General features: G+C 44.3%; 2 protein-coding genes across 3 annotated transcripts in view; one reads left to right on the forward strand and one right to left on the reverse strand.

Annotated features, from left to right (window-relative positions):
* PHLPP2 (PH domain and leucine rich repeat protein phosphatase 2) overlaps window positions 1-5,795 on the forward strand; it is a 56,577-nt gene extending 50,782 nt beyond the window's left edge. Inside the window, exons 18-19 of the mRNA XM_081117606.1 lie at window positions 431-662; window positions 3,158-5,795. Of these exons, the coding sequence (XP_080973732.1) occupies window positions 431-662; window positions 3,158-4,306 (1,381 nt within the window). The 3' untranslated portion in view covers window positions 4,307-5,795. The remainder of the gene's footprint in view (window positions 1-430; window positions 663-3,157) is intronic.
* A 4,461-nt stretch (window positions 5,796-10,256) lies between these two features.
* MARVELD3 (MARVEL domain containing 3) lies at window positions 10,257-23,821 on the reverse strand. 2 transcript variants are annotated; one of them, XM_081118401.1, is made up of 3 exons: window positions 23,340-23,821; window positions 21,675-21,808; window positions 10,257-11,821 (listed from the first exon to the last, which is right to left on the reverse strand). In XM_081118401.1, exons 1-3 carry the CDS (start codon window positions 23,741-23,743, stop codon window positions 11,184-11,186), a joined length of 1,176 nt encoding a protein of 391 aa, XP_080974527.1. In that variant the 5' UTR covers window positions 23,744-23,821; the 3' UTR covers window positions 10,257-11,183. The 2 variants fall into 2 exon arrangements, with proteins under 2 accessions (XP_080974527.1, XP_080974528.1); XM_081118402.1 differs by lacking the exon at window positions 10,257-11,821 and adding an exon at window positions 15,088-16,549.
* Window positions 23,822-24,025: the final 204 nt, after the last annotated feature.

The raw sequence follows: 24,025 nt of genomic DNA on the forward strand, positions 1-24,025 counted from the left end.
ACATCACTGGAAACTTATTAGAAATGCAGATTATTGGGCTAGCCCCTTATCTACTGAATCAGAAATTCTGGGGGTGGGCCCAGCAATCTATGTTTTTACAAACCTTCTAGGTGATTTAGATGCTGTAAAGTTGAAACCACTGAATTAGGCCATTGTGTTCTATGATCAGCACAAGTAAAAGGAGCAGAGAAAGATGTACCTTCACTGTTTCCTCTAATCTTAACCTTTGTGTAAAATTCCTTTTCTCAGTGAGCTAAGAATGAAAGGCAGAACTCTTCACCATCATCACCTCTAGCAAGAGACTGCCTTCAGGTGGATAAGGGTGAGGCTGGTTCAGCCATATGGCAGGAAAACAGGGAAATCGTGGACATGAAGGATTGCCACTTTCTTCTAAAGCTAGCAACCATGTCTTCATTTTCTCTCTGAACAGGAAATTAGGGATGGCTGGTCAGAAGCTGGGCTCCTCTGCTCTTCTTTGTTACATCCGCCCTGATACTGCTGATCCAACAAGTAGTTTTAGCTTGACAGTGGCCAACGTTGGCACGTGCCAAGCAGTGCTGTGCCGAGGTGGGAAACCAGTGCCCCTCTCCAAAATCTTCAGCCTGGAACAGGATGCGGAGGAAGCCCAAAGGGTGAAGGACCAAAAAGCCATCATCACAGAGGTGAGTCTCGCTCTCCACCAGTCACTTCTGTTCCCCAAACCTAGTGAATGCTGGTTTGCATGATGGCAGTAGAGGACCACTTTCCAAGTCAGATCATAGTGCTAGAAGAAAATCTAATGAACAGCTAATGACTAGCAAAAAGGAAAAGCAAATTAATTAGGAGGAAAATCTGGATTTGATCCTTTAGATCAGCCATTTTCAACCTCTTCCATCTCATGGCACACATAAACCAACTACTAAAATTCTGCAGCACACCAAAAAATGTATTTTTTGCCAACCTGACAAAAAAATAGGTATAATTTTGATTCATTCACACCAGGTGGTTATTGTTGTGTTAGCTGTTGTCATTTTTTTAATTTGAGAGTCTAAGGGAAAAAGAGGTCAGTGCCCCGACTTAAATGGTTGGGTGGGTACTGCATGTTTTAAAAATTCTGGCAGCATACCGGTTGAAAACCCCTGCTATAGATGCAGTAGTGAGCATGTAAAATGAATGGAATGTCGCCCTTGGTTAATTTCCAAATAGAATAGAAGAACTGGTACAGTTTGACATCCTATTCCAAGATGTAAAGCTTCAAAATAGTTTTCTGTTTCTGCTGTACTTGTCTTATATGCTCTCGTGGTGTGGGCATATATATATATATATATATATATATTTTTTTTTTTAATAATGAAGCATTAGTATCTCTACTATTTTACAGCTTTTCTTCTGTTTTAGAAATTAGCATAGCATTTTTGCTTTCAAAGAGACTTTAGCAATTACATGTGAACAGTGTTTACTGCAAAGCAGAATTCTGTTCAGATCTTTTGCCCATTTTTAATTGAATTGTTTGTTTCTTTATGGTTGAGTTTTAAGAGTTCTTCGTGAGTTTTGGGTACAAGTCCTTATCAGATATGCGTTTTGCAAATATTTCCTCCCAGTCTGTGGCTTGTCTTCTCATTCTTTTAATCAGTGGCTTTTGTAGAGAAGCTTTTAGTTTTAATGAAGTCCCACTTATTTTTCTTTCATGGGTCGTGTTTTTGGTGGTGTATCTAAAAACTTGTCGCCAAGTCCGGGGTCACCTGGATTTCTTTCTGTGTTATCTTTAGAAGTTTCGTGTGTTACATTTAGTAAGTCTGATCGGCTTCAAATTAATTTTTGTGAGAGGAGTAAGCTCCGTGTCTAGATTCTTTTTCTTTTTTGCATGTGAATGTCCAGTTGTTCCAGCAGCATTTGTTGAATAGACTCTCCTTTCTCCATTGAATTGCCTTTGCTCCTTTGTCAAAGATCAGTGGACTGTGTTTATGTGGGTCCATTTCTGGGTTGTCTGTTCTGTCAGAACTCTGTATAAGGACTGTCCATGTTAGATTTCACCCAAGGAAGCACAAAACCAAAAAAAGTACCATTATAATGTAGTTGATACTATGAAGATTCTGGAACTCTGAGGCATTAGCCTTCGGAAGGTCTTTCAGTCAAAACAAGTGAAAGATAAAAGGACTTTTTGTTTGATTAGTCTATTTTTACAGAATTTAGTAATGTTGTTTTGATTTTGACAGGGGATTGGGGGGGTCCTAGACAAGTAGGAAATATTTTAACCGCATACATGTATTGCATGCTTATTATTTGCTAAGCACTGTGCTTTCATTATTTTGTGTAATCTTCACAATAACCTCCACGAAAGAAGTGCTTTTATTTCCATTTTACAGTTGAGGAAAATAAAATTTAGTGTTTGTGACAAATTCTGGTAAATGAGAGATCTAGGATTTTGACCCAGAGAATGACTTCAACTAGGAAATAGATATATTGATGGCTTTAGAGGTTTTGTTTGGTTTTACCTTGAAAAGAAATAAGTATAAAGTATCTGGCAGAGGAACATTCCCAACCTATGCTAAGTTTGGAATTATATCAGTGGTGGCCTGATCTGCTGCTTATTTTACAGTCCTTGCAGAGTAGGTAAAGTTGCTACAGATTTCAGACTTTCCTTTTCTAGGCTAAATAACTAGAGATTATTTAATGCTTTAGCTACAAAGATTGTCTTAGCCCTTTAACACCTTCCCAAATCTTTTCAGTCCTTACTGTGTCTTTGAATGAGAAATCATTTTTAGTGACCCATCTGAGTTTTGGCCTCTCTGAGAATACTAGTGATGGAGAATTAATGACAGTTCTGCTCCTTGTTTTTCTAACAGATGTTTCTCTATTTAAGGACATGCTGAGGTCTTTACTTCTTGTTGGAGAAAATATCTTTTGAGATTGAGGTGCCTTTTAGCCACTTAATTTTAACTGATTTGAACTTCAGTCCTCTGAACTATTCAGTATAATAACCATATGATATTTTGTCCTTTTAGAATTTTATACATTTGTTTTTGTAAGTCCATTTGAAATTACACAGATCCTAGGAAAAACCATATAATGTGGCAATTCTGTCTTATTGTAGAGCTCTAAGCATTGTGACATAGAAAGATATTAATTGTATGTCATTGTTGCTTGTTCTGCAATATCTGCCTTCTGCTGTCTCTAGGATAACAAAGTGAATGGGGTAACCTGCTGTACCCGGATGCTGGGCTGTACATACCTCTACCCTTGGATCCTCCCCAAGCCCCACATCTCTTCCACCACACTTACCATTCAAGATGAGTTGCTGATTCTGGGAAACAAAGCATTATGGGAACACTTGTCATATACGGAAGCCGTCAGTGCGGTACGTCATGTACAAGACCCACTAGCAGCTGCCAAGAAGCTGTGCACGTTAGCTCAGAGTTATGGTTGTCAAGACAATGTGGGGGCGATGGTGGTTTATTTGAACATGGGTGAGGAAGGCTGCACTTGTGAGATGAATGGGCTCAGTCTCCCAGGTCCCGTGGGGTTTGCTTCAACTACCACCATCAAGGACCCTCTCAAGCCAACCACTCCTTCCTCCAGTAGTGGCATCGCCTCTGAGTTCAGCAGCGAGATGTCCACATCTGAGGTGAGCAGTGAGGTCGGATCCACTGCTTCTGATGAGCATAATGCTGTTGGCCTGGACGCCGGCTTGCTCCCAAGGCCAGAGAGGCGCTGCAGCCTCCATCCAACACCCACCTCTGCTGTGTTCCAGCGCCAGCCTTCTTGTGCGACTTTCTCGAGTAACCAGTCTGACAATGGCCTGGACAGTGATGATGACCAGCCCGTTGAAGGGGTCATAACAAATGGCAGCAAGGTAGAAGTGGAAGTAGATATCCACTGCTGCAGGGGAAGGGAGAACTCGCCGGCTCTCACAGAGAATTCTCCTGCCCCGTGTCCTGAGGAACACGGCAGGGGATTGTTTTTTGGGATCCGAAGACAGAACAGTGTGAATAGTGGCATACTTCTGCCGGTGAGCAGGGACAGGATGGAGTTACAGAAGTCTCCCTCCACTTCCTGTCTCTATGGAAAGAAACTCTCCAACGGCTCAATTGTGCCCCTAGAAGATAGCCTGAACCTCATCGAGGTGGCCACAGAAGCACCCAAGAAGAAAACGGGCTATTTTGCTGCCCCCACTCAGCTGGAGCCAGAGGATCAGTTTGTGGTCCCCCGTGACCTAGAAGAAGAAGTGAAGGAGCAAATGAGGCAACGCCAGGAAAGCAGGCCCGAGCCTGAGCCTACGGAAGAGGATCGGACCGAGCTCCCGGAGGAGTTTGACACAGCACTGTAATCCTCCCCCAGCAGCCCCAGCGTAGGGAAGGCTGCGGGGCATCGGGGTGGGGGACCCTTCCAGAGGCACTTTGCCTCTGTTTCTAAACCATAGATGAGGGGGGTAGACTTGAAGCCAAAAATGGTGAGAGCTATCAGGGTCTCGCTCTGGATAAGCTAGTAAACACCATCAGTGTTAAGTTTCACATTTAACCCGCATTGGAATTCCCAGAGTTACTGGGAAAAAAGCAGATGTTGCTCTGTATCAGTCCTACCACCTGCCATTAACCCTTTCTCTCCTAGGATAATTTTGAGAATTTGCCTGCCTGGGCAGGAAAGGGACTATTTCTGTGGAGGAAAATAACTGAAGATGATTCCCTTTACCGGTTGCTGCTGATGGATCTCTGTGACAGGAATCACCTTATATCTCAGCCTAACTGATGGGATGTGATGTGACTAGTCACATGGCTTTTCATTCTTCTCTACGAGAATACAGCCTATTGAAATGACGTTTATTGGAAATGTAGAACCAATCAAACATAATTTATGTATGTAATGTAATGAGAGCACTTTTCATTGACTGTGAACTTTTTATTTTAGAATCTGCACTCGAGCCAATCTTCTTAGAGGCAGCCCAGCACCTTTGTCCATAGGTAGAATGATCCTTGGGTGTTGGAGCTTTCTGTGAGGGAACTAGGAAAGGCCCTAGGAAATCAGTTTAATTGTTGGATGTCAGACTGAAAGCTCCTGAGAAACTTGGAGGGGGAATAGGGTCTTCTTTGGGGGATGAAGACGGGAATGGAGTGAAGACTAAGACTACTTCCCCCAAATCACAAAAAAGAGAAAAGTTCCTTGACAAACGTGACACCTGCTAGGAATTTCCCAGCAGGTCACGAGAGAGGCATTTAGGGATTGGCCTCTTTTCATAACACGTGATGGAGCTGGCAGTCAGCCTCCTAGTAGGTAGGGCTGAGGCTGATGCCGTTCACATCCAAGTAACCTTAAGTTACAGCAGATGACCCTGAACAGACTGAGGCTGAATGAGAACAGAAGGCTGGATGGAGCTCAGGGGTTACACAGGTTCCTTCTCTTACTCTAGGGCTTAGGGATGGTTTTCTAAAATGTTGCAAGTGAGTTGAGAGATCACCTCTTTAATGTTCAACAGACTACTCTTCTGGAAACTGTTTATCCATGTCACTTGGTTTGAGAATACTGGGCTCAATTACTAATATAAGAATTTAAAAAGCCCTAAGCATACAGAAAACCTGGTTTATTATATTTTTTGCACATTCCATGTAACCCTAGCAAAATGCAGTTCCTTCCTCTGTTCTGTTGCCTTTTCCATTAGAAGATTTAATTAGGAAAATGAATTTCTATTTATTCCTACAAAAATTTGACACTGCTTAATTTTACCCAATGGGGAATATGCTTTGAATTTCTAGAATACTTTCACAATTAAAAAGAAAGATTGGAACCATTTTTAATTTGTTTCATGAGAAATAATGTTAAAGATAGGGTTGAGATATATATATATATATATATATATATTTATATATATATTTATATATATATATATATATATGTTTATAAATATATATATAGGTTTGGGTTTTTTTGGAAGTTTTTGTTAAAGCAATAGAAAACCAGATGACCTGTCCACAAATGGTTGGTCATCATGTATCTTCATCTTTTCAGAGGCCCCATACCCATGTCCGTATTTTGGTGGGGTACACTCTTGGGGGGCTCCATAGCACTACAATGACTGTCTAAATTCAACCCCTCAAGAATTTGAATTTGTGTGCCCAAATTGTCAGGAACACTTGACTTCCCTGTGTCAAACTACTGGTCAGCTACTGCAGGATTGTAGAACTCAGGTCTTGATATGAAGTGGGGAACACAGTGGTTCATACAGAGTTTTGGGTGCTGTTATAAAGATGGGAACAATAGTGTGTTGCTGCCTTATTTTTATATAGGAAAGTGAAAAAGAAAAAAGTGAAGGAAACACCCTTAGAACCTCTGAGTTAGAGAATAGTGATGTCTAGAAAAGAAAGTTGTTTGGGGAACATACCACTTTAATAGTATAGTCTCTTTAAAATTGTACTTTATCTGTGAACCCTCTTCTTGTCTTCTCTGTTACCCACCCTACTTAATGGAAACACCATAAAACCCAGTTCTGAAATGACTTTACCAGAAGTAAATGTATTTACTTTTTAGTCAGGAGAACTCTGAAATTCCAGATGTTCTATGTGGTAGTTTGTATTGGAAACCTTTAGTGTAGACTATACCAAAACTAATCATTCTTTTTTAGTAACTTCCTTTAACCCATTTTCCTCTGTAATTGCTCTGTATTAAAACAGAGGGTAAAAAGGCCATAGCCTATTACCAAAAATATACAGAATCTTTTGACCTGTGAGGCCATTTATAGTCATTGTGTGAAGCGATTAGACTGTCAGGTAGTGAAAGGAAGTAATCTGTCTCCAGGTGAATGTAACCTACTTCCTAGGACTTTACCCAGAGGATGTGTTCCCCAGGTGGGCAGAGTACCATTGATCTCTAGCCCAGAGATCCTGGCCTCTGCATGATTCTCAGGTCTCTGTGTGTACCTCCCATTTAATAGAAAAGTTAGAGAATTTCTGAAAGAACATCATTCCTGCTTATGGGAGCAGTTCAGCAGTCTTATGGAAGAAAGAAAAATACACAAGTCTTGGCAGCCATGGTATTCTTACTTTTTATCCAAATAAACTGGGAATATATTTGAACATTTGAATGTTGGTATATCATGAAGCTACCGTGCTACCATAGAGTCATTGAACTACCACTCCTAATACAAGTGAAGGCTTTATTATACTACTGTGAGCGTGTGTGTGCAATAAGTTTATGAGTTCCTTTCCTGGTGTATAGAAAAGCCAACATGAGCAGCTTGGTAATCATTGGGTGCTATAATAATTGTTTGTAGTGAGTGCTATTTTTCAGGAGATGGAGCCAGTTAGTTAGGTTTGGCTGATCTACTGAATATCAAGTGAAGCTCTTCTTTCCATGTAGACCTTCAGCAAAAGCAGGTACTTGGAAGCCACAGGCTCACCTTCTCTATCTACTCAATAATTATTAATGAAGAGACCTCCATAAGGGAGCACTTGGCTGTTATCGATACATGTATCAATTATTAAAGTCTCCAAGCCATTCAGTGATGTCTGCAGCATCACTACAGAACTGTCTTGTGTCACTTTTTACTCTCCTCTGGGCGGGGCCTTTCAGACTCCCCAATCATGGAGGCAAGTTCATCTTTCTCTCCAGTTAGTGACTTTTGCCCCACAGCTGGGTAAGCACTTCCTAGATTGAGAAAAGCAGCTACAGTAAATCCTGCTCTGTTTCCCTCATTTGGTGATCATTCAGTCACATATAAGCTCCTTGTATTCTAAATTTCATGCACTTCTCCCAGATGCTATAGGGTTTTCTCTCACTGTTGCCAATGGATGTCATCCAAACAGTGAGTTCATATCTTATTTTGTGCAATCATTGTCGTATTCTAGTCCTAAGACTCATTATAGTGTATTTTTGATATTTTTGAAATGTGTTAAATTTTTTAATTCAATAATATGAGCCAGAGCATGTTGCAGCAAATCTATTGTTTGTAAAAAATAACAATAACAATAACAATAAATAAAATAAAATGGAATATCTTTTTCATGGCTTTGTTTTAAAATGGAATACCTGTTATTTTATAAATACTTTATTTTAGCATGAATCTGTAATCTTCACTAACTTGTATGTAGAATTAATTTCTTAACCAAAAACACCATTAGAATTTTTCTGCTTTTTCTTGCTTTAGGGGAAGATGACAAGTGAAACCACATTCCATAATACTCTATGAAGCTATGAGTTAAGGGCAGAATAAATATTTTTGATCACCTTTTAAGCTAAAATAGCAATAAAGATTTTTTTTTTTTTATGTTAAGAAACATTATATTCTGACTTGGTTTATATGTTTTTAAAAAAATCCCAGACAGGAAACATGGTGACTAGAGGAAACTCAATTGTAAACATTCTACAGCTCCTCTTAAACAAATAGAGCTGCTGATGATAGAGGCACCAAGTGGATAATCTGGCCACCGTGTGTGGTGTAATAATGGCTTTGATATTAGAACTTCAGACACTGGTGAATTTTGGCATATCAAATACTTATAGTCTAGGTAAGCCTCTAAGTTGCTCGCTCCTCTCTTCTCCCTCCATTGATTGTCTCCAAATCCTTGGACTTCAGTTAGCTGCCTCTCATTCCAGATGAAGTCCAAGTTGAAGTCATTCTTCAGGTTCCTTCTCATTAACAGAACAAACATTTTGAAAAGTTGGTTCACCAACTGATCATTGAGCACCTTCAATGCACTGGGCTCAACACCATCACCATCATCTATTTCAATACCTCAGTTCCAAGAGACACATACCTATTCCAGAGGGCCAGAAGTGGAATCTTCTGAGTGCGTTCTCTGCCTTCCGTGATATCAGTCCCCTGGCACACAAAAGGCCGCAAGAGTATCTGTGACAGCATATTGCAGTGTGTGATTCATTGGTCCAGAGTTTCACCTCTGCCCCTCAGGTTTGAATTTAGGCAGTTAACCTCTCCAAGGCTTCCGCCCCCCCCCCCCCTTGACTGTTAAATGGAAATAATAGTATCTCTCAAGTTGTGAGCTTAAATGAGATGAAAGATGCAAAATGCTTCCTTAGCTCGGTTGTGGATCTGGCACATAGTGATTAGTCAGCGAAATGTCAGCTGTTGGGTAAACCACTTAACCTTCTTGAACCTTTGTCTCCTCATCTGTAAAATGTGAATGATGAATCTTGACCTGCCTTCTCAAGTGGTAGGAAATAAGATGTGATTGGAAACTGCAGACATGGGGCAATGTGATTACAGTGACTCATGGGCTTCAGTCACTCGAGAGGAGCTGAATCTTGGGAGCAGTGTTATAGCTGGGCCTGGGCACAACGTTGGGGTTAGACAGGCCAAAGCCCTCATTTTATCAAGCATGACCTAGACACAGGATGTGTTTCAGGGAATCTGGGAATAAATTCTAGGGGTGTGTGTGTGTGTGTGTGTGTGTGTTGAGAGGAGGGAGGGTGTTTTTTTAGGGGGTGGGTAGGGATTGGGCTGTTAGATTTTTCCTGTGGTTAAACTGTTTGTGTACCACTTAGTGAACCTGTGGGGCTAAGAGTGATAGAGTGGAAGTGTCTTTATGTGGCTCAAATGTTTGTATTTTAACCTAGCAATGTAGATTTCTAGTTGATTGTTTCCCTCCAAGCTTTACTTTTTGTAAAAGTATAATTTAGGTAATCTCCCATTTCTCCACGAGATTCTGTTTGGATCCTTCACTTGGAAGGTTCCGTAAGAATTAACTATAGATGACAGGGAGGAGAGGAGTTGAGGGGTGGGGTGGGGGAGAGGGAGGAGAGTCAGACACGCAGGGGTAAAAACGGCCAACGTGTTTTGGCATGTGTTGAAAGAGGATTATGTTCGCTGGTTTCTTACTGTATAGATTAGAGAATGTGAGACTTATGTCAAAATTGCTATTCTTAGAAATTTCTAAAAATCTGGTTTGAATATATATAATACTTTACATTATATATTACGTAATATATATTATATAAACATATAGGGTGTCCCAAAAAATGTATACACACACTTTGAATAATTATAAAGGCAGTGTTTACTAAAATACATTTCATTTTCAAAATTGAGCTGTCATCTGTTAAAGTGTGTGCACATTTTTGTGGGGACACCCTCTATTTATATAATAGTTTAATCTTGTTTATAATATGAACATAAAACAATGATTTAGAAAAAGAATTAGCTATTGAAACGCAAGAGGAAAATTCGTAAAAAACCCTATACTTTAAATATAATGTGTATATTTGCAGTTGCATCTGACATGAACTAAAAATCTGAGACCAGTTGTAAAGTATAAGGACAGCTATAAGACTTCGGATTAAAATTATGAAAACTTTATTTTTCAGATTCAGTGTTCATGATCTGTTACATTATGAAAGTACATCAGGATCATGAGAGATTACAACCTACCTTTGAAGGCTTACTCTATAGAACACCGTTGGGGAACACAGCAATGAGGAGGCCTCCTGTAGGCCTTTATAGTCTAGTAAAATGAACTGCTTTATCTTAGAAACAGTTCAATAACACATTTAAGAAGTTTATGATTTTCATTTCTCACTATAGGAGGCCTCATAGTTAAGAAACATATTCCGGGAAAGTTGAATTCCAGTTAAATGCCTTGCAAGAAAAAAGAAACTAACTTGGAATGCTGGCAAAAACCCCAAAACAAAACATTGTCTCTCCACCCTAATGTAGGAATCTCGAGGAAAGTGCATGCTAAAAGCATCTATCTTCATGTGTGGGAAGTCCGGCCTCTTATCTCTAATGGGCAGAACAGTTTCCCTCTAGGAGAGGGTCAGAATGTAATTACTCATTTAGAATTCAGTCACAAAGCTGCTTTAAAATCGTTCCCCTGGGACCAAGTATGAGGGGAAGTGGCTTATTTCTTTTGGTGACTTCCTGGGGCCTGCTACCCCTGGTGTGTAGTTCTCAACTTGCAGAATTTCTCTGGCGCTCATTATCATTACTACCTTACTATTTGGTGCGGGAGCCATACCATACGGGCACACCCAACCTTCTGATGTTCTTTGTAGCAAAAGTGGAAATAGTTTTTTCAAGCTTTGAGCTTGAAAAGCTTATTGATAGAAAAACGAGATGACCATCTAGCTTTGCATTGGTACCGCAGAGAACATTTATAAAATTGCATAGGTGAAAACACCAGTTGTCAAATGTGTGGTTTTAAAGGACCCATCTTTTTGAGAGAGACCAGGGAGGTGGGTTGACATTTAGGTTCCAAGAGATCTCAGAGTGTTCCTGACCACAGATACTCCGGTGCTTCGCTGTAATTTCTGTGCTGTTCCCGGCTGTCTTTGTAGTGCTTCTGTTCTCGGTAGCTCCGTAGGGCCAGCACCACACTGACTCCGTACATTATCACCAGAAGACAGGCAAAGGTGGCAGCCGCTCCGTCAGTGCCTGACAGCTGGCAGTTCATCCAGGTGAGACCTTTGCGTGCATAGAGCCTTTCTCTTCTTTTGCAAGTGTCTGTAGCATTGATCCGCAAGGCGACGTGGAGGTAAACACCGATGCCGGTGCAGTAGCCCACTGCTGCCAGGACGCTGAAGGCGGCCTCCAGGAGGAGCCAGTTCCTGGGCAGTTTGGTTAGACTCTTGGCTCCTTGGAGTAAAACACCCATGGTGAGGACACCCAGCCCCAGAGAAACAGCCACGCCACCGTATATCAGGGGTGCCCGGAGGATTGTGTACTGCTGGTCCAGCTGCCGAACCTCCTCCAGCTCAGTGCCTTCAAACGGTGAGTAATAGTTGCTTCCAAAGCCGCCGCCACTGGCAAAGCTGGCGCTGAATCCAGCAAGGACAAAGTAGGAAGCCACGATACACATGAGAACCATCCCATTCAGTATCACCTCCACTATCTGTACCACACCTAGGAGGAGAAAGATTCAGGATATAACAAGAGCATCACGTATCCAGGAGACCTTTCCAGGTCAGACTAGAGAAATACTGCTGCCCTGGTTTTAAGGACATGGTCAGATTCAACATTCACAGCCTTGATTTATTTTTCAATGTTCATATGTTTGAAAAATCGGAATGTCACCCTGGAAAATTTTTTAACAGTTTTTTAAATAAAAACAAAACATACCACTTACCATGTGACCCTGCACCTGTACTCCTGAGCTCTTACTCTAAAGAAATGCAAACTTCGGTCTACACAAAAACACTTACACGAATGTTCACAGTAGCTGTATTTGTAATCGCCAAATACCAGAAACAACCCAGATGTCTCAAAGGGCAGATGGTTAAACAATCCGGAACACCCATACCAAGGAATATTCTACTCAACAATAAGAAGAAACAAACTGTTCATACAGGCAACAGCTGTGGTGGTTGGGGGATGGGTGTGACTAGATGGGGGAGCACAAGGGATGATGGAATAGTTCTATACTTGATTATGATGGTGGTCACACTAATCTACATGTGATAAAACTATGTGGAACCACACACACAGACACGAGTGCATTTAACTGGTGACATCTGAACTTTGCAGAGTTGTGGTATTAATACTATAGTAATGTAAGGTGTCACCATAGGAGAAAATTGGGTGTAGGGTACACAGGATCTCTACTATTTTTGGCAATGTTTTATGAATCTTTAGTTCACATTTTAAAGTTTTAAAAAAATCAAAATGATGTAAAAAGGTATAAACAGAAAAATCACTCGTGTTCCTGTCCACCCTGTTCTCTATGCCACTTTCATGATTTTCTAATATAACTGTGTTCCCTTGTGCAAATAAGAGCACATTCAAATCTGCCTTCCATCCCCCTTTCCTGCCTTTTTCACAAGGAAGCACAGCATGTATACTATTCTTCACCTTGCTTTTCTCATTTATTCTTCCTAGAGATGTTTTCAGGTTAGCTGTCCACATTCTTCGTTGCATGGCCTCCAACTCCATTGGGTGGATGTACCAGTCTATTCAGGGTCCTATTGGCTGTCTCCTTGGGCATTTCTTACAAGTTTAAGGAACCTACAAGTGCCATGAGGCAGCGGGAGCCAACAGGTGAATGTCTTCTGTCCAAGGACAGCTCTCATTTGTAACTGGCAGAGTCCCCGCTCTTTGAGACTTACTTCTGGGAGGTCTCCTGCCATTCCCTCAGGGTTCAGACATGGAACTAAGAGGAAAGCATGTGAACCTAGGGTGGGAACGCCAGGTTCACGTCCCTGCTCTTTACTGCCTGTGACCTTGGCCCAGGTCACTGTCCAAAATCCTCAGACACTTCACTTGACAAATGAAGATAATGCCTACCTGTCTTATCCCACAGATCCATGGCAAGGCCCAAATGAAAGCAAGTATAGGAAAATATTTGGAAAAACCATAAAATGTTAAACAAGTGGGTGGTGATGCTACCCAATAATGTTTATAAAATGGAAGGGGCTGAGTGAGAGATTTAGGAATAGGAAGAACTTATGAGAAGTGTGGCTTCTCAGAAATCAGGAAAACCCTCTAATACACTAGGCATACCACGTTTACCAACTGGGTGGCTAAAGACCAGTATCTCCATCTAATGTACTTAGGCAACAGCTACTGGGCCTGCTGATCCTATCTCCCGCTGGGCCCACACGAATTCCTAGGAGGTCCATGGGACACAGCAGTCAAAGGCTCTGACAGTTGAAAAGCTACATTCCTCTAAATTAAATCTGAAAATAACATCAGATCAGAGCTGCCCACTCTCCACCCTGGCACTGAAGCCACTGGCTACTCTCTCCCTACAGCAGAGCGAGTGAACTGACCCAGACATCGTTCTAATTCACAGGGAGTGAGTTCCCCCTACCCAACACTTTTCTCTGCCTTGGTTTTCCTCTTGTACACATGTTAATATCTCACCCCCTGTCGAGAAACAGGAATACTGTCCTACTACGAGATGTGGAAACCTGAATGTTTCTTTCTGGCACAGAATCTGTTAAAACAATGGAGTCATAATCCATGCAGCAGCTATCTGCTGGGCTGAAATGGAATAAATCTAGATCTTATCAACCAACCCACTGACTGCAGCAATCGAGAGGAATAATGGCCTGTTGATGGAATATGGCCACAGTACCGGCCAGCCTGACCTAACTTAGACATCACCATCAGACAGGCTCAGGTATTTCCAAGCATGCTGTTAGTATGGAAGGAGTCACAGACAGCAGGAGGAAAGAAGCAGGCTGACCAGAGCTGGCAGTTTCCCTCTGGTGAGATGGAACAAATCTCTGGAAAGACAGTAGAGGGCTCTATGGAGGGAAATAGACACTCTGAAAGTGAGATTTTTGTTGTAAATAGTGTCTTTCTCAGGGAGGCTGCTTCCATGGCTGACCATTTAATACGCTGCTTAATTATACATCTACTTCTGCCTTTGCACTGCAAATGTGACAAATTGGAGTGAGCAGGTCAAATTTTTATTTATCTAAAATAAAATGAAAATACGGGCAGTCAAGCCGTGCATTAAATGAAAAAAAAATTTTTTTTTTTAAAAATATGTCTTCATTGATTTCAGAGAAAGGAAGGGAGAGGGAGAGAGAGAGTTGAAACATGAATGATCAGAGAGTTGTCATTGATCGGCTGCCTCCTGCACGCTCTGGACTGGGGATCGAGCCCGCAACCTGGGCATGCGCCCTGACCGGGAATCGAACCGCAATCTCCTGGATCCTAGGTCGATGCTCAACCGCTCAGCCACCCCTGGCCAGGCTAAATGAAAATTTTTTTTAAATCTCCCTGCACTGGCCGGTTTGGCTCAGTGGTTAGAGCGTTGGCCTGTGGACAGAAGGGTACTGGGTTCGATTCCAGCTAACGGCAAGTACCTCAGTTGCAGGCTCAGTCCCTGTCGGGATGCGTGCGGGAGGCAACCAATTGATGTCTCTCTCCGAAATCGATGTTTCATTCTCTCCCCCTTCCACTCTCTGTCTGAAAAGGTGATGGAAAAAATATCCTTGGGTGAGGATTTAAAAAAAAAAAAAATCTCTTCTCCAGAAGCAAATACTGTTAATGCTTTCTTGTGTATTCTTCAAGAATTTTCTAATCACAGACAAGCATATTATAATTTCCTTTTCTAAACCCAAATGGAACTCACCTTTAAAATGTGATGTTGCCTGTATTTAAGGGAATAATATTGTGTTATAAATGTATTGTAAAGAGAACCATCACCTCTAAATTAAAATTTTCTTTGGATTTTTATTAGATTCACATAAAGCAAAGGACACATTCACTTGTACCAAGAATATACCATAATGTACTGTAAGTCGTAATTTAACATGTAATAAGAACCCATGAAGTTGTCTGGCCAAAAGCAGCATTCTTCTGTCAGGAAAGAGTTTACATTCTTTATTTTGGGTGGATCCTGAATTCCTGATGTCCAGCTTTATTCCTCATACAATGGTACACTTGTAAGAGGTACAAAACACTTATTGAGCTTTCACAGCCGTGGTAAGGGGCTCGTAAGAATAGCTTCTTTGCAACCCAGCAAATTAATCTGATTCCTGTTTCCTCAGCCCACACCTACCTCCAACTTCAATTTTACAGGAACCTCCCCAGCATCCCACCCCTGCATCCAGAGCATGAAGGAAGTGGAGGCCATTGGAGTTTAGTGTGGAAAAAATTCGGGGCTAATCTGCTTAAGACGACTGTGCTCAGAAAAGTTCAGGCTGAAATGTCTCATGTCTTTGTGGCTTTTCTTGAACTCTGAAGATAAGGTTCTTTAAATTCGCTTGGTTATCTCCCTGCATTTATTCAACAAGGACACTCTGCTGCAGCACAGGCCTTTTCCTTGGGGGTCTTAGGCTCCAGTTTTTGTTTTAAAAATAATTTTGGTGTGCCCCTCACCACCAGAAGACTCCAGAACCAGGCTTATTATGTCAGACAACAACAGTCCATGCAACCCAGAGCTGCACCCGGGATACCAAAATTGGCCTGTTAGTTTTCAAGCCTTGGCAAGTTCCACAACATATTCCAAGAAAGACCGTGATTCAGAGTAACTTATTCCACTTCCGTTTGGCAGGACGTTTTAAAAAGCCTAAAACACTAACATTTCTGTAGGCTTCTCTTTGAGCTTCCTGACCTTTTGGTAACCCCTGATGGCCAGCACGGCCCCCACGGCAAAGGCCCCAATGCCCAGGGCAGCAAAGATGCCAGCTCCTATATCTCCCCCGTGGAAAGTGCAGCTGAAGCCGCTGTAGCCTTTGCTCTGGTACAGGGCCTCCCTCTCCTGACACACGGGAGAGGCGTAGGCGGCCAAGAGCGAGTGGAAGTAAAAGTACAGAGCTGGCACGTAGGCCCCGGCGATGAGCATGTCCAGCAGGCCTTCGACCAGCAGCCACACGGGGCAATGCCACGGGACCCGCAGGACGCCCATGGCGATGAGGAGGCAGCAGAAGGCCATGAGGGCTCCACCATAGGCCATTGCCGCTGTGACTGTGGGCAGCTTTAGCTGGTAGAACTGGATGTCCAGCTGCTGCGCTTTCTCCCCATCAGCACCATGGAAACCACTGTAAGCCCCTCCAAACTGGTAATAGTAAATGCCCCCCAGGCTGGTGATGCCCGTGTAGCCCCCTGTGGAATTGTAAGATACAGAGCTGCAGACCACGATCAGCAAGTTCAGGAGAACCTCCAGCATTTGGCAGCAGGCTGCAAAAGAAGGGTGCATTACCGTTTTGAGAGAAGCGATTTTGCACTTGGAGACATCCACCTTGAGGCTGTCTTCCCAGTGGCAGCTCAAACCACAGCTGGCTATTTTGCCCTCTGGGAGGCCCGAACAGCCAAAGCTGCAGTAGATGGTAGCTGGGAACTGTGGTCTCCAGAAGTGATGTCAGAGATACTTTGGACTGAAAAGAGTAACTCTCAAAAAGGGCCAAGCAGCCTGCCCAGGTGGGGTGCAGGACGACGGTGGGAGAAAGCAGGCCAGCGAGCAGAGAGAAAGGCATCCTGTATGGAAGGCAAGAACTTTCTTCGCCCCAGCCCTTCTCTGCCAGAAAGACTGAAAAATAGTTGTCTCCCATTTAGATTTGCTTTGTGGCTATCTTCTGTTTGAAAGAGGTGACGTATCCAAGTTGGAAGGAAATTAGAAGTTAAAAACATAATAGTTAGAAAAAAGTATGGAAGATATGCATCAAAATGTTAACCGTGGTTCACAGGTGTTAGAATAGGAGCAATTAAGTTAATTAAACCTGTCAGGCTTATGGAATTAAAGAAACAAGTATGTTTTAATTATTTACTTATTTATTTTAATCCTCACCTGCGGATATTTTTTCCATTGCTTTTCAGAGAGAGTGGAAGGGAGAGAGAAACGTCGATGGGAGAGAGACATTGATTGGTTGCCTCCTGAAAGGGCCCCGACCTGGGCCAGGGATTGAGCCTGCAACCAGGGTACTGAGCCTGCAACTGAGGTGCATGCCCTTGACCAGAACTGAACCTGGGATCCTTCAGTCTGCAGGCCAACGCTCTAACCACTGAGCCAAACTGGCCAGGGCTCAGTAAGTGTGTTTTAAAGTGTAACTTTGTTTTCCTAAAGAGCAGAGCTGGATTCTTTCAGGGCCCCTAGCTTCTTTATCGTGGACAAGGAAAGAGCCCCAGCTCTTCCACCAAAGCTGGCTGCTCTCCTTAAAATCAGCTTCTTTGAGATATAACTCATACTCAACAAAATGGCCCAGGTTAAACACACAGCTTGGGTTTTGGCATGTAATCGATCATGTAATCATCATCAAGACACAGACCGTTTCATCTGCCAGAAAGTTCCCTGGAAATTTGACCTTTGCCATCAATCCCTCGCTTTCCCCCTCAGCCAACCACTGATATGCTTGCTGCCATTAGGAATAGGTTTGCCTTTTCTAGAAATTCAGGTACTATAGATGGAATCATAGTGATGTACTCTCTAGTGTATCTCAGCATAATATGAAGCTGGGTGCTTCTGAGCTTGGGGACTGTGCCTGCTGGAAGGTCTCTGGTGGGTCAGCGGACTCTGATGTCAGGTTGTCAGCACCCGCCTGGCATTTAGAGAACCGGATTTTATGCCCGGGCCCATTTGGTCTGTATATGAAGCTGTGTTACATCTACACACTCTCTAATCGAAATGATGAACTCTCAAATATTATCTTTACACTCTATAATTTCCCCCTAAAATTCAAATAGCATTACTGTTTTCTTTAACTATAAAAGTAACATATACTTACCAAAAAATGTAGATAAAACAGAAATATATAATGTAAAAATTACCTAAATTCCAACCGATAATTTTTAAAAAGCACAGTTTTTCTTCTGGACTTTTCCGCCATGTACCCATAATTTTTGCCACTGTTTATTTGCTTGTTTAGGTAAGAACAGAGTCCTACTCTATCTACTGCTTATATAGCCTATTTTTTCACTTAAGAATAATATGGTGTGAACATTTTTTCTATCGCAGCAAAAGTAAATGTACTTAATAATGTTAAGGGATGTTGCCCGGCTGGCATGGCTCAGTGGTTGACCGTCGACCCATGAACCAGGAAGTCATGGTTCGGATTCCCAGTCAGGGCACAAGCCCGTGCTATGGGCTCGATCCCCAGTAGGGGGCGTGCAGGAGGCAGCTGGTCGATGACTGTCTCTCATCATTGATGTTTCTCTCTCTCCCTCTCTCTGAAATCAATAAAAACATATTTTTTTAAAAAAAGAATGTTAAGGGATGCAAAGAATACCACAATGATTTTAAATAATTCCAATGTAAAGGACATTTAGGCTTTTCCCAGTGTTTTGCTAACGGGAGGAAAAATATGCTATATATTTCTTATTGGACTGTGCGGAGGGCTCGAGCTCCCATGAGCCCCTTATTCCTGTTTTAGGTTTAATAGAACCAGAAAAGAATCACCTGGGCTGGGAGGGATGTCCAGGGGGTATCCGTTTTTAAAAATCAAGGCTCACAGGCTCTCCAGCGCTTCCTCGCCCCATGAAGGAATCTGGCTCTCTGCTAAGCCCCCTTCTCTTTCCAAAGAGGCAATAGTTCATTTGCGGTCATTCCTTCCTCTGACCTGGGCTCAATCTTTCAGATCTGTTCATGAGTTAACACTCTTAACGTCCAAGGTGGTTTGAAATCTTGGCCTAGGCTCAGTCCAGATAAGTACTGGGGTAGGGTATTAAATAAGTACCTAAGCCTGGCAGGAGGGCTCAGTGGTTGAACACCGACCCATGAACCAGGAGGTCACTGTTCGATTCCCGGTCAGAGTACATGCCTGGGTTGCTCGATCCCCAGTAGGGGGCATGCAGGACGCAGCTGATCAATGACTCTCTTATCATTGATGTTTCTATATCTCCTTCCCTCCCTCTCTCTGAAATCAAGGAAAACATATTAAAAATAAGCAAGTACCTAAAAGGGGGGACTGAGAATATTAATTAGGGGAGGAGCCCCACAACTGTCCCCCCTGAATCTTTCCAATGTGATCACAAGTCAGTGCATTGGCTGTGGGAAGCCATATCAAAACCTCAATCTCCAGGCTCTGAGTGAGAGACACGCACCACTGACTCTAGGGATTACAACTTTCTTGGGAGAAAATTAAACTTTTAAAGATGCTTTGCAAGTAAGTCTATAAACTGAATGCAAACATCATCATGTGTTTTTTTTAAATTATTATTTTTTTTTATTTTTCAACAACTTCTTTGTTACGCTGGCCTAGCTCTCCAGTGATTTTCTCCATGATGATTTGAGCACTAAGGGTCTAAAGGGAGAGGGAATGAACAAAAGGGAAAGGAGAAGCTACTCCAAATGCAAACTGGGGGAGCCAAGAAATGTACTTTCTTCCCAGGGAACATGTAACTCCTCACCGGTCCCTCTAAATCATGAATGAGCACAACCTACACACAGACAGGAGTCCTGGTGATCTGATATCCACATGTGACACCTGCACTTGCTTTTTATCTCATCTTTATCCTCAGCACCTAAAGATTTTAGTCTCTGCCTGTAAAAGTGGACTGGGGGCCTCTCTCTTTCCTGTCAGTGTTCTCAGCATAACCACTGAAAGTCCTGTTAGAGCGACTCAGAGCCCAAACTTCAGGGTCTCCCCTGGAAGCTGGAGAGGGCCACAGCCTCCCAGTTTTGCCAGTTTGCTGGAGGAAGAAGGACATGATTTCACCGATAAGGAAAAGAAATCATAAAAGATGAACGCTGAGACTGTGACCTTTATCCATGCGTGCATTTCCTGCTTGAGAGCAGTTCCTGGTGTTTAATGGCCATTTCTCTCAACACAACACCGTACTGTGTACTTATATGGGTCTCTGCGCACACAGAGATCTTTATAAGCCCTCATTTGTTAGCTTCTGGCTGCTGAGCCATCCTTTCACTATCATGACTGAGAAACTCAATCTCTACGCCTAAAGCCAGCCACAAGCAATCAAAGGTAAATCAGGATGTGTTTTGGTCAGGAGCCTTAAGCTCTGCCCTCCCGGTAAATCAACACAGAGGAAAACTTACCCCTATAGAGAAACCTGTTAACCAGCCTGGTTTATTCCTATTATTTATGTCATCAAGAAAAGAAGAAAGATCCAGCAAGTAAACCATTTCAGGCCTTAGAGTCAGGCTCTAAGTTTCAATCCCAGCTCTTTCATTTAACAGCTGTGTAACTTTGGGCAACTTACTGCATCTCTCTGAGCCTCAGGAGTTGCTGAGAGAATGAAAAGCGATGAGGTTGTGTCAACATATGTAAAATGAAGTGGATTCTTGTACCAGAACTGCCTAGAGCTCTTCAATGAAAGTTCCATATAATCCTATAATCATGTATATCATTGTAATCATCCTAAAATACATTTTCAGGTATAAGTTCCATGACGCCTCTCCCTTAGGCTGAGAAGTTTTCCCCCCTTACTCATGCAGCCTAGGAAAATTTCTCACCCAATCATGTGAGCCATCAGGGATCGCCCTGACAAACCAGATTTTCTTCATTGCTGGCCAGGCCAGGACTGCTGCCGGCATGGGAACTCTGGGAAACCACATCTGGGGCTAGCACGTGATAGTAAGTGTTTTTTCAAACTCTGGGTGCTAATAAGTGTGGCTTTTTTTTTTTTAATGAAATAGGATAGAATAGAAATTACCCATGCACTTGGTATTGTAATAGGATATTATTTCAAGACATATTTGTGTGTGTGTGTGTGTGTGTGTGTGTGAACTTGGCCTGAATGTAAAATACATTTCTTACTGTGGGTCTTGGCCAACAAAGTTTCAGAGCCATGATGGGCCCTGCCAGCGGGGCTCAGCAGTTGAGCATCAACCTATGATCCAGGAGATCGTGGTTCGATTCCCGATCAGGGCACATGCCCTGGTTGAGGGCTCAATCCCCAGCGGGAGTCGTGCGGGAGGCAGATGATCAGTGACTCCCTCTCATCACTGATGTTTTTCCCTCTTTCTCTCCCTCACTCTCTGAAATCAATAAAAATATTTAAAAATAAATAAATAAAAGCCATGATGGAATGTTTGGGCACCAGATCTCTTGTGAACTGCAACCCAGCTGCTCCCTCCAGGTGACTTCTCTACCTCAGCTCCCTGACAGCTGGCAGCTCAGAGCTGACTCTACCTACAGTTCACCTGGAGCTTAAAAACTTCAAACATGGCTGCACCTTTTGGACATTTCTACCCTTTTTTTTTTTTTTTTAAAGAAAATGAGAACCTCATGCATGCATGAAAACGAAAAATGCTAGGAACTCAATTCTGCTTGAACTTTTGCTTCACCAGTTCAGGCCCCTTCCAGTACCACCAGTGACAGTAAATGGCCAAACTGCCTCCAAAATAGCTCACCTCTCCCAGTGCACAAGTATTTGCATTTGTGGCATTCCAGGAGTCCTTCAGCCTCTGACTGGTAGTATTCCACGTCCTCTTGTCCAGGCCTGGGGTTCGAGGGCAGATACCTCCCTGAAGTGGGTTCACTATAACTAAAAATAAACATGGCCATTAGGGGGCCTCAATTTCAAAAGCTTGTTCAGTATTAGAACTCTGGACACCCCATGCTGGGTGCAGACATCAAACAATGGGCAGAGCAGAAACAAAATTTACCCGTAGTATTTCACATTCCAGGGAATTCTCTCATTTAGAGACCCCAGAGGATATCCACACACTTGGCCCAAGTCCGCTAACTACCCCCTTCACGCTGGTTTGTCAGCTTGGGGACTTCATCTAACCAAGTAGCTGGGAGCCACCTTCATGAGCTTCCCAGCTCAGCATGGATGAGGCCACTTCTAAACTAGTTTGCCTGCGCAAGACTCTGATGCCCAGGCTGGGGACTAGGACACTGATTTTTATGCCAAGCTCAACTGTAGCTCTGTATTTTCCTACGTCACACAGTTTGCAGTGCCGTGGGGCTTTTAATCAGGGAAATAAGAGCTGGTCCCTGTGGCTCTATCTGGGCACACCTTTTGTCATAGTTTGTTTAGTTGGTTTTAGATAATGTAATATAAACTCAAGATAGTAGTTTTCCCACTGTGTAGACACAACCGGGAGAGAGACTGGGCTTAAGCCCACAAGTCCCACAGCAGAGAGGAGCCTGACTCCTCAGAGAAGAGAGCAGGTGTCAAAAGCCAGAAGGAAGCCATCAGTCCAGGTCCTGCCTGTCTCCTTGCTGGACCGGCACACAATCTGGGCATTCCGTAATGTTTGTGGAGGTGGGTGGGATGTTCGGTGGGGCCTAGGACCACTCCTGCCCTCCCTCCCATGCCCACCCTCTCCCCGCTCAGTCTCCCAGCACACCACCACGCTGTCACCTCGCAGGCTTCATGGGGACTGCGCTCTACCAGGGAGGGACGGTGAAAGTTTGCTCAGACAGAAGGAAGGGCGCGGGGTCTGAAACAATCATGGGACCTGAACGAGGCTTCCCCAAAAGACCTCGCTGGCAAGGGCAAGACTTCTCTGCCTTTCAATGGGCAGTTTTGGGGTAGATTTAGTTCTGTGGTTAAAGTGTAGCTTCTTCCGGCTGTTTTTGAAATACCTATACCCCTGGAAGGGGTTACACAGTAAAACTATTAAGGTGACACTGGACTGACTTTATTAAGACCTGTCCTCCAAGAAACCGGGACTTTGAGGAAGGCTGGGCCTGGAACCCAGTTAAAGGGTCTGAAGCCCTAAGGGACAGTCCTGTGACCAAGCGGTGGGGGGTCGGGGAGGAACCTAAGCTCCTTCCCAGCGCCTCCCGTCCTGCCTGAAGTCCTGTCTGTCTCCTCACCTGGTCCCCCGGCTCTGCCGCTGCTAACAGGTGCGGTTTCTACTTTACTAATCGGGTTCGGGTGAAGAACTGCGGGGCACCGTAAGGTTTTCCTTCCCTTTCTAGTCACCTCAAAGAACGCAAAGGGATGGCACTGTCTTCCTTGCAACCGGCTCCCTACGACAAGTGGCCCGGGGGCCCAGAGCGGCGCAGGCTGGCCCGGGAACCCCGGCGCCCCGGTCGCAGGGCCCCCCGCAGCCCCGCCTCACCTGTCCAGCCCGCGGCGCCCGGTGCCCTCCTTCCTGCGGGGCGGTGACTCCGGGGTTTCCCAAGGCGCGGGCCAGGGGGGCGGGGCCGCGTCCCAGGTGGGCCGCCGGGGTCCGTCCCGCGTCCGGCTTTGGCGGGGTGTCCCCCCACCTCTTTGTTCACCAGGGCGGTGCTCCCCGACCCTGTGTCTGTCCAGGCGGGGGTCTCGGTCCCGCCCCCGGTCCCGGTCCCGGTTCCGGTCCCGATCCCCGTCGCTCCGCTCGCCCCCGTTTCTTTCCCTGCGCCGGTCCCCGGCTCGGTCCCGCTGTCGCTCGGGGTGGCGGTCTCGGTCCGCGCGGGGGTGCCGGCCTGGGTCTCGCTCTCTCGGCCGGGTCCGGGGCTCGCGAGCCCCCGACGTCTCTTCCATGGCTCGGTGCCGTGTCCCCGCCCCGGAGCGACCCGAGGGCAACAATCACCAGTTTTCCCGGCAGGTGGCCAAGCCCGGGGGCGGGGCGCGCGCGGCGGGGCGGCCGCTCACCTGCGCGCACTCGCACTGGCTGCGCCGCGGGCCCGCCGAGCGCTCCCCGGGCCGGCAGGGGGCGCTGCGGTGCGCAGCGGGCGGCCAACCTGAGGGCCCTCCCGCGGTGCGCGCGGGGGAGCCGGCGACAGCCACTCGCCGCGCCCCTCTGCGCGGAAGGAGCCCCTCTGT

Source organism: Miniopterus schreibersii (assembly GCF_964146895.1).
Source record: "Miniopterus schreibersii genome assembly, chromosome: 18".
NCBI classification, from domain to species: Eukaryota; Metazoa; Chordata; class Mammalia; order Chiroptera; family Miniopteridae; genus Miniopterus; species Miniopterus schreibersii.

What these genes read in the sequence shown, in the direction of transcription:
- MARVELD3 (XM_081118401.1), bottom strand. Translation starts at nt 23,743, where the DNA reads ATGGAAGAGACGTCGGGGGCTCGCGAGCCCCGGACCCGGCCGAGAGAG. An exon ending in GGGCGCCGCGGGCTGGACAG is followed by an intron (nt 21,809 to 23,339) that starts GTGAGGCGGGGC and finishes GTTTATTTTTAG; the next exon opens with TTATAGTGAACCCACTTCAG. An exon ending in ATACTTGTGCACTGGGAGAG is followed by an intron (nt 11,822 to 21,674) that starts GTGAGCTATTTT and finishes TTCTCCTCCTAG; the next exon opens with GTGTGGTACAGATAGTGGAG.